This window comes from Phragmites australis, chromosome 1 (genome assembly GCF_958298935.1).
Source record: "Phragmites australis chromosome 1, lpPhrAust1.1, whole genome shotgun sequence".
Classification (NCBI taxonomy): Eukaryota; Viridiplantae; Streptophyta; class Magnoliopsida; order Poales; family Poaceae; genus Phragmites; species Phragmites australis.
Window position 1 is genome coordinate 13,563,522 of NC_084921.1, and position 14,554 is coordinate 13,578,075.

At 56.3% G+C, this 14,554-nt stretch overlaps 1 protein-coding gene across 1 annotated transcript; it reads right to left on the minus strand.

The window, feature by feature from the left end:
* Positions 1-218: 218 nt before the first annotated feature.
* LOC133887900 (uncharacterized) lies at positions 219-1,395 on the minus strand. Its single transcript, XM_062327920.1, has 2 exons — positions 842-1,395; positions 219-705 (listed from the first exon to the last, which is right to left on the minus strand). Exons 1-2 carry the CDS (start codon positions 939-941, stop codon positions 572-574), a joined length of 234 nt encoding a protein of 77 aa, XP_062183904.1. The 5' UTR covers positions 942-1,395; the 3' UTR covers positions 219-571.
* Positions 1,396-14,554: the final 13,159 nt, after the last annotated feature.

The window sequence follows — 14,554 nt, forward strand, 5'->3', positions numbered from 1 at the left end:
AAATTTTGAGCCATTGAGGAGATATTATTAAAAAACAACCTGCATCCAAATAGAATGAATGGCCTGGGATTCCTCTGGAAATATTGTATCCCTATCCAGATTCATGGTTTGCTACTAGGATGTAACTTGTAAGAACTCAGAACCAGTACAAAAGGGAGAGAAGTGGCGGAAAACCATTGCGTGTAAAGTTGAGAGTAACTACGTGCTATGGATGAGATATATACTTCAGACATTAAACTGAGCAAGAGAAAGAGAGGATTGCAACTATCAAGATCCCAAAGGTGGTGATGTACATCTCTCCAATCAAGCACCTTAACGAGAAGAGTGCCAGTGGGGATTCAAAGTCTCAACTGAGCAGCAACCTCCAAAGCTAGCTAAATCTAGCTACATATAGAATGGCAATTTAATTTCAGAGCTTAATTGATCTGCGCAAATAGCTTGAATGATCAACTTCAAACCCCAAGAAAGCAAGTGGGGGCTGGGATTGGTGTGGAAAGAGAATTCGCTATGTACTCCCATGTCTCCAGATCCATTCATGCGTTCTACGGATGCATGAACAGACGATTGGTGGTCATGAGCTGCCACTGAGCTCTCGGATCCTTGCCTGGTCGAGCATGGACCACATTACCTGCACGTCCTCGTAGGAGCACGCCATGACCTCCCCGTGCAGCTTCGCCCTCTCGGCGTCGACGTGCTGCACCATCGCTGCATACCAACACATTGGAAATCGGTCAGTTAGATACGTAGCTCCACGGATTGACCAGAACGAAGGATCCAAGTTTATACTTGCAGAAGGAATCAACGGATCGACTGCAATGCATGAACAATTAAATGAACTAACCAGAGTTTGGTTGGTGCGGCTTCTTGCCGTCCCTCTGGGGGCCGAAGATGGTGCAGGCTTTCCTGAACGGCGTTGTGATGGTGCGTACCCAAGAACCCATACAGAGAGCAGCCAAGCACTGCTGGAACAGGGAGAGATGGAGAACGCTGTCTAGCACTGGCCGGGCCAAACCAAATCAACAAGCCGGCCTCTTCGTTGGAGTACGTTTATATGAAGGCGCTGCAGGATGGCAGCAGAGACAGCATTCAGAGGACAAAGAAGCTAGCTTGCGGCAACTCAATCATGGCGCAGCGTGGGCATGAATCATTCGTGTTTATACTATGGCGAAGAGGAAGAGGGGGAGGAAGAGCACAGCGGCATGACGAAGAGATTGGAGGGAGGGGTTGGGGAGGCAAGATCCGGGGGACAAGCGAGGTGCGCGCCCATGTTGAGCACCGTGCAGTGGCTGCACGTGCTGCATCGCGTTGCCTTGCGCTGCTCTGCTCGGCATCGCTCAGAGAGATGATCCGGCAGGGCGGGACGGATGGACCAGGGAGTTTCGTCGCCTCCGCCGCCCCGCGCGCGCAGGGGCGAACGTACGAAACCAAACGTACTTTTGTGGTGCGCGCTGCGCTGCGTAGCGCATCCATCCGCCCCCAACCCCAATCATGGGTCGATGCATGTGGTGGGCGTATGCCATGTGTTGCGCTCGGGCTCGGCACCCCATTTGCAACCTTGCTTGCCCAGTGGAGTATGCTCAAACACAATTATTAATTCAAGGATTCGACGTGCCGCCATGCCTAGACTCCTACTCCCTTTAGTTGGTCCATCTAGCCCCGTGCATGTGCGCCTAGCTGCGCATGTCTCCAGCCAAATCCATGGCACCTTTAGTTTCGAGTCATTTTCTTTTTCCTTTTGGCTCTGCGAGCTCCTCCAAGTTAGGGTGCGTTTAGCAGGGAAAAAAAGTTTCGGATTCCGGTTAGAATCAGTGGATAATCCTTGTCAAACAGTGTTTCTGGTAAGAAATTTGAATCCGAAATGAGAGAAATGTTTCTCTTTTTTACACTACAAGGGAGAAACATGCGAAAGATGATTTCTACTGTTTTTTAATCAATTCATTCTTATTTACAATTGTCATTCTCTCTCGAAAATTAAAATTCATCCAACTAGCCAAATGATTACACAGATGATTCTGATTTATCAGAGAAACAATTTTAACAAAAAACTTGAACCGAAATGTTTATGGAAAAATCCAAAACCCTACTAAAGGGGCTTTTAGTTTGTCGGCGTAGACCGGTCCCCAATCTCCATTGCCTGGGAAGGAATTTTCTGCAAAATGTCACTAAGATTAACGTGTGAGCCTAAAGTTAGACGAAGTTGTGTATATTTTCATACATTCTTGCAAATCACAATTAACTAACTACAATATGGCTCATCCGGGCAGTTGCTGGGCTAGTCCTCAGACTGAATTAGGGACCATAAATTACCAACTTATATGACTAAGGGTCTCAGAACAAGCAAGGTAGCTCCTAATTTTAACAGCCTTGCCTAAATTACCTACTTCCACCGATTTCAAATATAAGTCCTTTTGGACTTGTTTACATGAACTAAGGTAGATAGAACAATATTGTTCTTTAATCATTGTCATTACTAAGGTAGTTGGCTTTTTTACTCCAATGATTCTATGCATTTATATAGGAGCAAAACAGAAAAATAGGAGTAGAATGCCTTAGAGTTGTAAGAAGAGCTAGATGGACTTATATTTCATGTAGTTTAAGAAGAGCTAGATGAACTTATATTTAAGATCGGAGGAAGTATCTTTCAACCACCCTCTGCCTCGGCCAATGCCACTCTTCCCTGAAATGTTGTGTTGCCTCCGTAGCAACACCACCACTGCCTTACTCCATTAATAAACCCCACTACGCGTTTGGAGCCAACCAGTAAATATGGGGTTTTGATCAAGGTTTTCTTTACCGGTAAATAAAATTTACCGGGGTCACGGGTAAACATGCTATATCAGATTTATTAAAATTAAATTCAAACAAATTCAAAAAAATAGTATGAATTTTCTAGTAATTAGCCCTAATCAATTAATTACCATAAATTGCATATAACAACACAAAAAAGAGACAATATAGCAGCTGAGCTCGAGCGCCACCGCGCAACTAGTGAGGAGGGTGGGAGCGAGACTGTAGGAGTAGCCAAGCCCAAGCGCCACCACCGCCAGGGAATTAGAAAAATTAGGGATGGGCTAGAGACACGTGATAGGGAATTGGGGATAGGGTTTCGATGAGAACCGGTGGGCGTGTTTTTTCGGACAGATTTTTAATACTGAAGTTTTTTTTATCGGTTTGGTTTTTTATTAGTCTCCACATGTAAAACCAAAATCGGGTTTACTGGATTTTTCAGACTGATTTTTTCTTCGGTGGTTTTGATTACAATTAATAAACCCCACTTCGGGCTCAAAACTCGATGCAGACATACAGAAACAATTGCAAACCATTCAGTAAGAGATGTTCATGGTTTTTAGTCAAACTGTATGCATGAACCATAACTATCAAATCTCTCTCTTGTTAGAGCAGCTATGTACATCGGGTTTGCTCAAGAGATGACATGGGGTTCAAGCCAGCTTGGGCTTGCCAATGGCAGGGGCAGACGCAGGATGAAAATTGAGTGGGCACACGTCTCTCACACAGACATATATATGTATATATATACATACAAACATTATATACATATACATATATATATATATACACACACACACACTACTTTTGTCATAACTCATAAGATAGCTTCATCGTACAATATTTAATATTAAGACAAGTATATGGCTCAAGTGAAGTAATCTTTGTGCACAAAATGACTTTGATCTTAGTACATTACACTGCATTGTTCTCACAATGATATTTCATCTTATGGAAACGATCAATGATCACTTCATTACTGATTGTGTCCAACAAATATTTTTCTACAAAGCAAATGGGACTACAGCTCCGAATCTTGTCACCGATTTTGTTACGCAAAGCATTCTTCACAATCTTCGTAGCTAAAAAACATCTCTCAACAGTTGCAATGGCAACAGGAAGAGTAAGTGCTAGTATCAAAAGCCGATACACCAAAGAATATGAAAGATGTTTTCTTGTATCGACCATGAGTTTAGCTAGATCACTTATATTTTCTTAGAATCACCTATACAATCACTAACAGAAAGCAACGTGCTCAAGTTACTAATCTAGCTAACAGAAAACAGAACAATAGCTAACTTTATCAGAATTCAGAATTCAAACCAATCGCTATTCACTAACTTTCTGTTTTTATTGCAACTCACAAGCTGTTTCATTTCGTTTGTTTGAATACTGAAGTTATTGTGGGAATTGTTTGAGCTTCTTCATGTTAATGGAAAATCACAAGAACGGGAGAAAGGCCAGGCTCTAGCTTAGATAAAAATTACAACATGTCAATGTATTGTTCTCCTAAGATAATCTAATAACAACACATGCTGCTTATCACAAGTAGCCAAATTGGAGGCTTGGAGCTGAGCTCCCTGTTGGAGCAGGCGCCCTTGAACGAAAGTTCCACAAACCTGCACTCCCCTCCACTGCCCAGGCGCCCAGGCTAGTAGCGCAGTCTCACGGAGCTGTGGACTGCCGGACGGCGTTGGCGGAGAGGAGCGTGCCGCCCGTTCGGGTTGCCGGGTTGGACGGTGTTAGATGATTAACTCCAGTCGCAGGGATCCCGAGAGACCCCTTTTTAGAGATTCGGCCGGGGGATGATCCTGAATAAGTTCGTCGGAGAAATAAATGGAAATGAATGCAACGGCCGGTGGTGGGGGTGTTGACCTAGTGCAAGAAGAAGTAAATGCACCGGAATTTAGACAGGTTCGGGCCGCACGGGGGCGTAATACCCTACTCCTGTATGGATGCTATATCTGTCCTGAGGAAGTCCCTCAAGGATGTTGCTGGTTACAAGAATGTTGGACCATCTAAGAGCTTGGGGCTCCTTATTCTTCGGCTGGAACTGGGCTCAGCCTTCCTCACAGTGTTTCTCTTGCGCTGTGTTCTTTGTGTCTACTCTTGGTCTCTGTTTTGCTATTCTTCGTCCCTTGTCTTTTTTCCTGCCTCTCTCCTTTTCTCCGTCTCCCCTGTTTCTGTGCCGCCAGCTGCTTTAAGTACTCGCCGGCCGCGACATGCCCCGAACGGAAGGAGGGGGCTCGAGTTCCGAGACGTCATAAATGGAAAGGGCGTCATCATTTCCTCTGGGTGAAGTGACCGGGGGTGGAAAATGTGTCGCACGCCCGGTCACCCGTCACCATAAATGCCCTGGCAACGGGCGCCATGGAGAGGACCCACCGGGCAGCCGCAGAGCAACCCGGCGTGCTCGCCCTATCTTGTTCCCCTGCCACAGCAGTGCGGCAGACCGAACGCCTTGATCCTTACGACGTTATCCCGAGACAAGCCGGATGGCACGGGACGGGACCCGTGCAATTAATAACCCCACGCCTCTCTGCCAAAATATGGCAGGGACTGACGCTGAGCGCGGCGGAAGCAGTTGGAGGCCTCAGGTCACGCACGCTCATTAAATGCGGTCTTGGGCCTTTGACTGGTTGACACCTCATCGGCAGGCCCCTCGGGGGTCTTTTTGGGTCGTCGGGGTACCGAGTGCTTAGGGGTACTGTTTACATCCCTGAGCACTCTCTCTCGAGAATGCCTTTCCTTATCCTCGGGGGTACTGTTCACCTCCCCGAGCACTCTCTCCCGAGCACTCTTGCACGGACCCTCGGGGAACCGAGTGCTCGGGGGCTGCTGCACGCAGCCCCGAGCACTCTCTCCCGAGCACTCTTGCATGGACCCTCGGGGAACCGAGTGCTCGGGGGCCGCCGCACGCAGTCCCGAGCACTCTCTCCCGGAACTTAGCTCTTCTGATCGTCGGGGGACTAGGGTGCTCGGGGGTGACCGTACTCCTCCCCGAGCACTTTCTTCTCGGTACTTGGATTCCGTGGATCATCGGGGAACTGGGGTACTCGGGGGCCACCGACCGTGGCCCCGAGCACCTTCTTCCGGGACTTGACCTTTTGTCATCCTACAGGAGAGACCTCGCGGGATGGCGCCATGTGACGGATGGCTGGCCTGGCCTCGGGATTCGGGGAGCCCTGGTTCCTTATACACCGACAGTAGCCCTAGGGCCCATTGGCAGGCAATGGCACAGAGACTGCGGATGGGCCCTTCGTCGCGAACAAGGCCGAAGCCGACACGGACGCCACGTGGCGAGCTTTCAGACGGTGGTCCCTTCGGTCCGGGCCTTCGGTACGGCCCAACGGGGAGCCGAATGGACACGCGTCCACACAACTCCCGAAGGGCATGACAACGGGACGGGCGGTGCGTGACGACTGACAGGTGGCACGCGCGGTAGCCGCGCAGATTGAGGAAAATACGCCTGGCAACCGCTGACACCGCATGACCTGTGGGAGACTCGCCTGGCGGTTACGCCGATCGAGGAAACCGTCCCGCTGAGTGTGCCGTGGCAGGAGACGTTTGAATTCCCTGAGGTATAAAAGGAGGAGGGGAGCGAACCGCCCTCCTCTTTACGCCATCTCGTGATCCAGCCCTTGCTTTCTTCACGCTCTTGAGCCCTTAGAATCTCCCTAGGCGATCAGAGCACATCTCCTTCTCCACCGTCCAGACCATCTCCCCCCCCCCTGACGAAATGCCGAGAGCTGGAGGAAGCCGCCGCGACAGGAAGTCTTGCCTGTCGAACGAAGAGGCGGCGGGGAAGATTAGGAAGTTGTTGGTCCCCGAGGGCCAGCAGGGGGCCCTGGTGGTGATGCCGGTGAGCTTCCCGCCGGCGACGACCTGCTCAGGGCGCATCGTCCTGTTCACCTCTTTTGTGGCGGCCGGGCTGGTGCCGCCGTTCTCCACGTTTTTTCTTCAAATCCTTGACACCTACGGGATCCAGCTGGTGCACCTGAGCCCCAATTCGGTCATCATCCTGGCGGTCTTCGCCCACTTCTGCGAGATGTTCGTGGGAGTGCTGCCATCGGTGACACTCTTCCGGCATTTCTTCGCACTGCGATCTGCCGGGAAGAAGAGGGGTTTCTCCACCGCGGACGTCACGGGGTGCTGCAGCTTTCGGCTGCGGGACGGCCTGGGGGAACGATACATCCCCTAGGTGCTGCGAAGCAAGTGGGAGGAATGGCGACGCGATTGGTTCTACGTCGACGTCGACCCCCACGACCGTCTCACCCTGCCGGAGGTGGTGGCGGAGCCCCAGAAGGTGACTTGGGAGGTACCGCCGCCAACGGACGCGCGGCTGGAGCCAGTCTTGGAGCGCATCGGGTTCCTGTGCGACGCCGGGCTCACCTCAGTGATGGTGGTGGCAGACTTCCTGTGCCGCCGCCTGGTGCCCCTGCGGGAGTGGGCCCGGCCTTGCTGGCTCTACACCGGCCCTTAGGACATCACCCGGACCCAGATCAGCGAGGACTGGGACCTGGGCACGGCGGAGTTGGAGGGCATGCTCCGGGTGGTGACCGGGGTGGATGAGATGAGCCGGGTGGAGCTCCCGTGGAAAGAAATGGCGCTCTGCGCCAATCCTGAGCGGGTGGCGATCCAGGCGAAGCTGCCGGAGTTCGACGCCCAGGGGTTGGTCGACCGGCCGACGCGCCGAAGTCCCGAGGCCGCTGAGATCCCCGGGTTGGATGAGGCGGCCGGCGAGGGGGCCGCAAGCGGTCCGGCGCAGACTGGTGGCCCGGGCGCCGCGAGCGGCGAGCCGCAGGCCAGCAGTGGGGCCGCTGCGGGCAGCAGCCACCGCACCGGAGGAGGAGGCACCGCCGGCAGCGAAGCGACGCCGGCGCCGGAGGACCGGGGAAAGCGTCCCCGGCTCTTCACTCCTGTGCCGGAGTCCATGCCGTCGTCGTCGCTAGGCGAGGGGGGGAGCCGGGACGGCCAGTCGCCCAGTGCGGGGCCATTGGCGGGGGCGGCATCTGCGGTTCTGGAACCGCGCCTTGTTCGGCTTGGGCCCGATCCGGCACCCGGAGACCACGCGGCGGCCCCTCAGAACCCCCGGCGGAAGAGGAGGAGGGAGGAATTCGGGCCGGCGCCATCGAGCCCAGAGTTCAGGATTCCGACAGCACGATGGCAGTACCGAAGACCCACAACCGTGTAAGTTTTGTCCTTCATTCTTTCTTGGGCGTGTTTTGCCTGAACTAAGTTCTGGATTTCGATTTTGATCTTTGTCCTTCTCCTGCAGGCCGCCTACGGGCGCCGCTGAGGGCCAGGGGCGGCCGGAGGCGCCGAGGCCGGCGCCAGCCCCCGAGCCGAGTGCACCGGTGGAGCCAGGGCTGGCGAGCGCGGTGGTGGAGCCGGGGCCAGCAGACACGGCGGCGGAGACGGGGCCGACGGACGCGGCGGCAGAGCCGGAGCCAGCGGACGTGGCGGCGGTGCTGGGGCCGGCGGACGCGGCAGCCGAGAGGGGGCCAGCGGATGCGGCGGCCGAGACAGAGACGCAGCCACCGCCCGAACATCCGACGCCGACCGAGCCTGCCCCAAGCGCGTCGAGCGCGGGGTTGACGACCACGTGGCAGTTTTCGGGGACCCCGATCCCCCCGGGGGAGGCTCGCAGGGGACCCAGCGCCCAGCTGCCCAGCCAACCCACCGAACCTCTCCCGGTTGTGCTTGGGTGCTCCCGGGAGGTGATCGGGCGGCTGGAGGCAGCCGTAGCGAAGGAGATGGCACGGCGAGAGGCAGAGCGCAGCTCGCCGCGGTGCGTGCCGTCAACGAGGACGAGCGGCGCGCCATGGTGGGGGGCCGGAAGGCCTTGGAGTTGGCCCGCGCGGAGGTCGCGCGGGAGCGGAAGGTTCTGGAGGACACCCGCGCGGAGGTTGCATGGGAGCGGGAAGACACTGCCCGCCTGGCCGAGGCGTCGCGGCAGCAGGTTGCCGAGGCCCTTGCCAGGGAGAGGCAGGCGCATGAGCGGGAGGAGGCTGCGGGGAACCGCGAGAGGGCAGCAGAGGCCCTCTAGGTCGACCTAGCTCGCCAGAAAGGCGAAGTCGACCGGACCCACGCCGAGCTCTAGCACTGGGCAGAGGAACTCCAGGACGTCGATGGGGATCTCCAACGCCGGGAGGAGGATGTCACGATCCGGGAGATTGACTCCGAGATAACGGCGGCGGACTTGGGCGCCCGGGAGGACCTGCTGGCCCGCCGGGAGGCGGAGGCTGCAGAGGCGGCGGCGGCCGCTGCTGCTAGGGAGGAGCGGATCGCCAAGTCTGAGGCGGAGTTGGCCGCCCGCGAGCAGGCCTTGTCCGTCCTGGCGGGGTAGGTAAAGCTGGCCGCGGGCCATGCACCCGGCGCCAGCTCTTCTGGCGCGGTCGGGGGCCAGGGGCTCGAGGAACGCCTGCGGATCGCGAAGGAGGAGCTCGAGGCCGCCTCGGTCGCACGGGCCAGCCTACAGCTAATGCTGGAAGACACCCTCCAGCGGATGCAGCGGTCCGAGGCGGCGGCCGGACTCAGGCAACTCATCGTGGAGACGAAGGGGGGAGGCCCTTTCCGGTACGCCCTAGGCTTCCATCAGGTCTGCGAGTGCCTCGAGGCGCTGCCCTAGGACGTCCAGGAACTCGCCGCCCGGGAGGGGCGTGGCTTGGCCCAAGCATTGGCCGAACACATCCTGGCTTGCTACCGGAGCTAAGACCCGAACTTCCCGCTGGAGCCAGCTCAGGAAGGGGTGGTTGAAGCCGAGGAGGAGGCCGCCCGGGAGGTAGTTCGGAGTACCGCCGCCGCGGTGGCCGCCGATTTCAAGCGGGAGGTGCCGCCGCCCCCAGTCCCGAGGAGCGACCGCGAAGGCTTCGACTCCGACTCCGACTAGTCTTTTGTAGTAGTTTTTTTTCTTTTCTTTTTAGACTTGATGTAAATATGGGAGTGATCCCTCAGAACAGCTATCCTTCTTTGTGAATATAATGGAAGCCTTCCTTTGGGGTCGCAACTCCAGTATTTTTGAGTACTTAGTGTAGTTTCTGCTGTTTTCACTTGATGCCCCGAGGAGTATTCAGTCGGACCGACCCCGACCTTTCCTTCCCCGAGAATGAAGTCGCCCCGACTGTCCTTCTCGGTGCATTCAGCCCCCGAGCCCTCACGAGTCCGCAATGGCTAAGTTAAAAGACAAAGGCACGAACTTCCCTACTTGGGAGATAGATCGATCTAGCGCGGAGCACGCCATGACTGGTGAACACTTTTCCATCTTGCGACCACTCTGTCAGCAGACTAGAGACATGCGCGGGCAGGAATGCGACCAAGAGTCCCCATGGTTCGGTGGTGCCCGGGCTTAGGACGGACCGGACTGAGCACCGATAGCCCGCCCCTGAGGCCTAGGCTCCGGACTACTCGAGCAGCTCGAGCGATAGGATTACCTAGGGCGCCCAGGGACTCAGTAGTGCTCGGGGCCCTAAAAGCAGACCGAACACCACGACCACTATGAAAGACTTCGATCGGACATCACCGCACGTACGGTACACCTTTCTACGGGTCGTTCTGTCGTTCTAGGAAAAAGTGGACACGCGGTAGGGTTTTGTGTGCGAGGAGACCATCTCACCGGGTAGATTAGAATACGAGGGCCCCCGAAGACGACTCGGGAACAAAATATTATTGAATGTGAATTCGTCTGAATTTAACCACTCATCGGACAGCTGTCAGCCTTTCGGCCAACCGATCTAGGAGGGGCATGCGCTCCGAGCTCGGGGTGCCCGGGGACTTGGTTCCCACGGCCGGGGCGCCCGAGCACCAGGGGGCGCGTGAGGAGCCTGGGGTCAGGCGATCTCGACCACTTACGCTTGAGCGGTAGGACCACCCGAGGACCCTTGGGGCCGAGCAGCGACCTAGGCACTGAGGCCCTCGCGGTCGAGTTGCTTTTGCTTTGATTGTCGATCTGTGACTTAAGAGAAAATGGAGAAATTCTTTGCTTTGTGCGCTCTATTAGTGCGGTACTCGTTATAGACTGCTCTCGTTTTTGACCCGAGACCTCTCGAACACCCAGACCGGCGGACAAGAGTAGACAGAGGCATAACCCAGAGGTCCTATGGTTCGGTGGCGCTCGGGTATGACAGACCAGACCGAGCACCGACAGCTCGCCCCTGGGGCCTAGGCTCCGGACTACTCGAGTAGTTCAAGCGATAGGATTACCCGTGAACCCCAGGGGCTCGGTAGTGCCCAGGAGCCTGCCACGACACCGAACACCACAGCCTACCACAACAGACGTAAGCCAGCGGCAACTGCCCGCGCGCATACCGATCGGGATTCTTTTATCAGCGGGAAAAAAGAGAGAGCAAACTTTTCTCGCATAATCGAGCATCTCACCAAACAGATTAAACATATGGAATCCAGAAAAACGAAATTGACACACGATTGCACATTAACATTCATACTGTATTGACGATTTTTTACAAGGTTGGGTGACTTACCCAGCTAGTGGTAGCCCCCGGTCAACTTGGGCGGGGGGAAGCCCCCGGCCTGGTTGACCTGAGCCGCGAGCATAGCCATCTACGGGTAGAACTTGCGCAGATGCTCGATGTTCCACGGGTTGGGGAGCGGTTGCCCATCTTCTGTAGCCAGCCGGAAGGAGCCTTCTCGCGGGACACCGATCACGGTGAAGGGGCCTTCCCACATAGGGGACAGCTTATTCCTTCCTTCGTGCGACTGGACGCGTTGGAGAACTAGATGCCCCACCTCGAGAGACCGGGCCTGGACGTGGCGCTGATGGTAGCGCCGCAGACTTTGCTGGTAGCGGGCTGCCCGGACGGCGGCACACCGCCGGTGCTCCTCCAAGTAGTTGACATCGTCGCGCCTCTGCTGCTCCTGTTCGCCTTCAGAGTAGGCGTGCACCCGAGGGGCGCCTAGAGTGAGCTCGGAGGGGAGGACCGCCTCAGCGCCGTACACGAGGAAGCAAGGAGTCTCCCCGGTAGCGTGGCTTGGCGTGGTCCGATTGGCCCATAGCACGGCAGACAGCTCGTCGACCCACCCCTGCCCGTGCTTTGCGAGCACATCGTAGGTCTGGGTTTTGAGCCCCCTTAGTATCTCCGCATTGGCGCGCTCAACCTGCCCGTTACTCCGAGGATGAGCGACGGAGGCGAAGCAGAGCTTGATGCCGAGGTCTTCGCAGTAGTCCCTGAACAGGGCACTTGTGAACTGGGTGCCATTGTCGGTGATGATCCGGTTCGGGACACCAAAGCGACTGGTGATGTCGCGGATGAACTGGAGCGCCGTGTTCTTGGTCGCCTTGATGACTGGGACCGCCTCTGACCATTTGGTGAACTTGTCGATGGCGACGTAGAGGTACTCATAGCCTCTGATTGCTCGGGGGAATGGACCCAGAATGTCCAGCCCCTAGACCGCGAAAGGCCACGACAGGGGGATGGTGTGAAGAGCCTGAGCTGGCTGGTGAATCCGCTTTGCATGGAACTGGCACACTCTGCAGCGCCGAACCAGCTCGGAAGCATCCTGGAGAGCTGTAGGCCAGTAGAAACCTTGCCGGAAGGCCTTCCCGACCAGTGTGCGGAACGATGCATGGCCACCGCACTAGCCCTCGTGGATCTCAGCGAGAAGCTCGCTGCCTTCTGCCCGGTAGATGCATTTCAAGAGAATACCGCATGCGCTACGCCGGTATAGATCCCCATCTACTATGGCATAGCGTTTGGACTGCCGAGCAACTCTTTCGGCAGACGCCTCATCCCCGGGGAGGAACTTTTCCTTCAAGTACCCCCGGATGTCGTCCATCCACGAGGCATCTTGAGAACATTCAGCAAGTGCAGCGCACTCGCCAGACGGCGGCACCCTGACGGGGCTTCCCACTGAGGGCGCCGCCGGGGTCCCCTGAATTGAGTTCGAGGTTTCCCCTTCGTCCTGTTCGGCAGGTAGGACGGAAGGCCGTGTGAGTCTTTCTTCAAAGACTTTGGCAGGGACGCGCGCACGGGAGGAAGCCAGGCGGGAGAGGTCATCGGCTAGGGCGTTGTTGCGGCGAGGAATGTACCGCAGCTCTAGGCCGTCGAAGCGCTTCTCCAGCTTCCTGACTGCCGCCACGCATGCTGCCATTTGAGGATCCGTGCACTGGTACTCTTTGGATACCTGGTTGAGTACCAGCTGGGAGTCTCCCTTGACCAGGAGGCGGCGAATCCCGAGGCCCACCGCGGCTCGGAGGCCAGCGATTAGACCTTCATATTCCGTCATGTTGTTGGATGCGCGGAACTGCAACTGCACGACGTACCGGAGTTCTTCACCCGTTGGGGAGGTGAGAACCACTCCGGCCCCCGCGCCTTTCAGCGAGAGGGAACCGTCGAAATGCATGATCTAGTACCCCGGCGCATCGTGCCCGGGATATGCAGAAATCTCTTCTGGGACGACCTCAGGGACGGGTGTCCACTCTGCCACGAAATCAGAGAGTGTCTGGCTTTTGATCGCCTGGCGACTGACAAAGTGCAGGTCGAACTTCGCCAGCTCCACCGCCCATTTGACTACACGCCCAGTGCCTTCCCGATTCCGGAGGATAGGTCCCAGTGGATACGTGGTAACCACCGAGATCTTGTGCGCTTGGAAGTAGTGGCGCAGCTTCCGGGAAGCGATGAGAACGACGTAGAGCAGCTTCTGAGCCTGGGGGTACCTTGTTTTGGCCTCCCAGAGGACTTCACTGACGAAGTACACCAGCCGCTGTACCCAGCGGGCCCGGACCACGGCCTCACCCTAGGGGCTGTTGCAGCCCCCAGGCTCGGCGGCGCGGTTGGGGCTGACCGGGTGCTCAGGCTCTACTCCCTGGTCGGGAGGAGCCGAGTGCTCGGGCTCGACCCCCTACTCGGGGGGAGGCAAGTGCTCGGGCTCGACCCCCCGCTCGGGGGGAGCCGCGAGGACGGGGGAGTGCCCGGGGGCGGCCGGGAGCTGGGACCCAGCACCTGACCCCGCGCACTCGTCGCGCTCTACCACCAGCACCATGCTTACGACCTGAGGAGTGGCCGATACGTAGAGTAGCAGTGGCTCGCCTTCGGACAGAGCCACCAGCACGGGTGGTGATGTGAGGTATTTCTTCAGATCGCGGAAGGCCTGCTCGGCCTCTGGCATCCAGTCGAAACTACCGGTCTTCTTCAGAAGCTTGAAGAGGGGGAGCCCCCGCTCCCCAAGTTTGTAGATGAAGCGCCCGAGGGCCGCCATGCAGCCGGTGAGACGCTGAATCTCCTTGAGTCGAGCCGGGGGTCGCATCTGCTCGATGGCCTGGATCTTCTCTGGATTGGCCTCGATCCCTCGGCTGGAAACCAAGAAACCGAGGAGCTTTCCCGCAGGTACCCCAAAGACACACTTCTCGGGGTTAAGCTTCAGGCGGGTAGTGCGGAGACTATTAAAAGTCTCGGCAAGGTCTTCGAGCAGGGTGGCGCGGTCTCGGGATTTGACCACGAGATCATCGATGTAGGCCTCGACGTTGCGGCCAACCTGCGAATCAAGGGTGATGCGAATAGCATGCTGGAAAAAAGACCCAGCGTTGCGCAAACCAAAAGGCATTGACATATAACAATTAGTCCCCACCGGGGTGGTAAAAGCAGTTTTTTCTTCATCCTCTATGGCCATGCGAATCTGGTGATAACCAGAGTTTGCATCTAAAAAACACAAAAGATCACATCCTGCAGTTGCATCTACAATTTGATCCATGCGGGGCAAAGGAAAAGGATCTTTAGGGCAAGCCTTGTTTAGATCGGTGTAGTCCACGCAC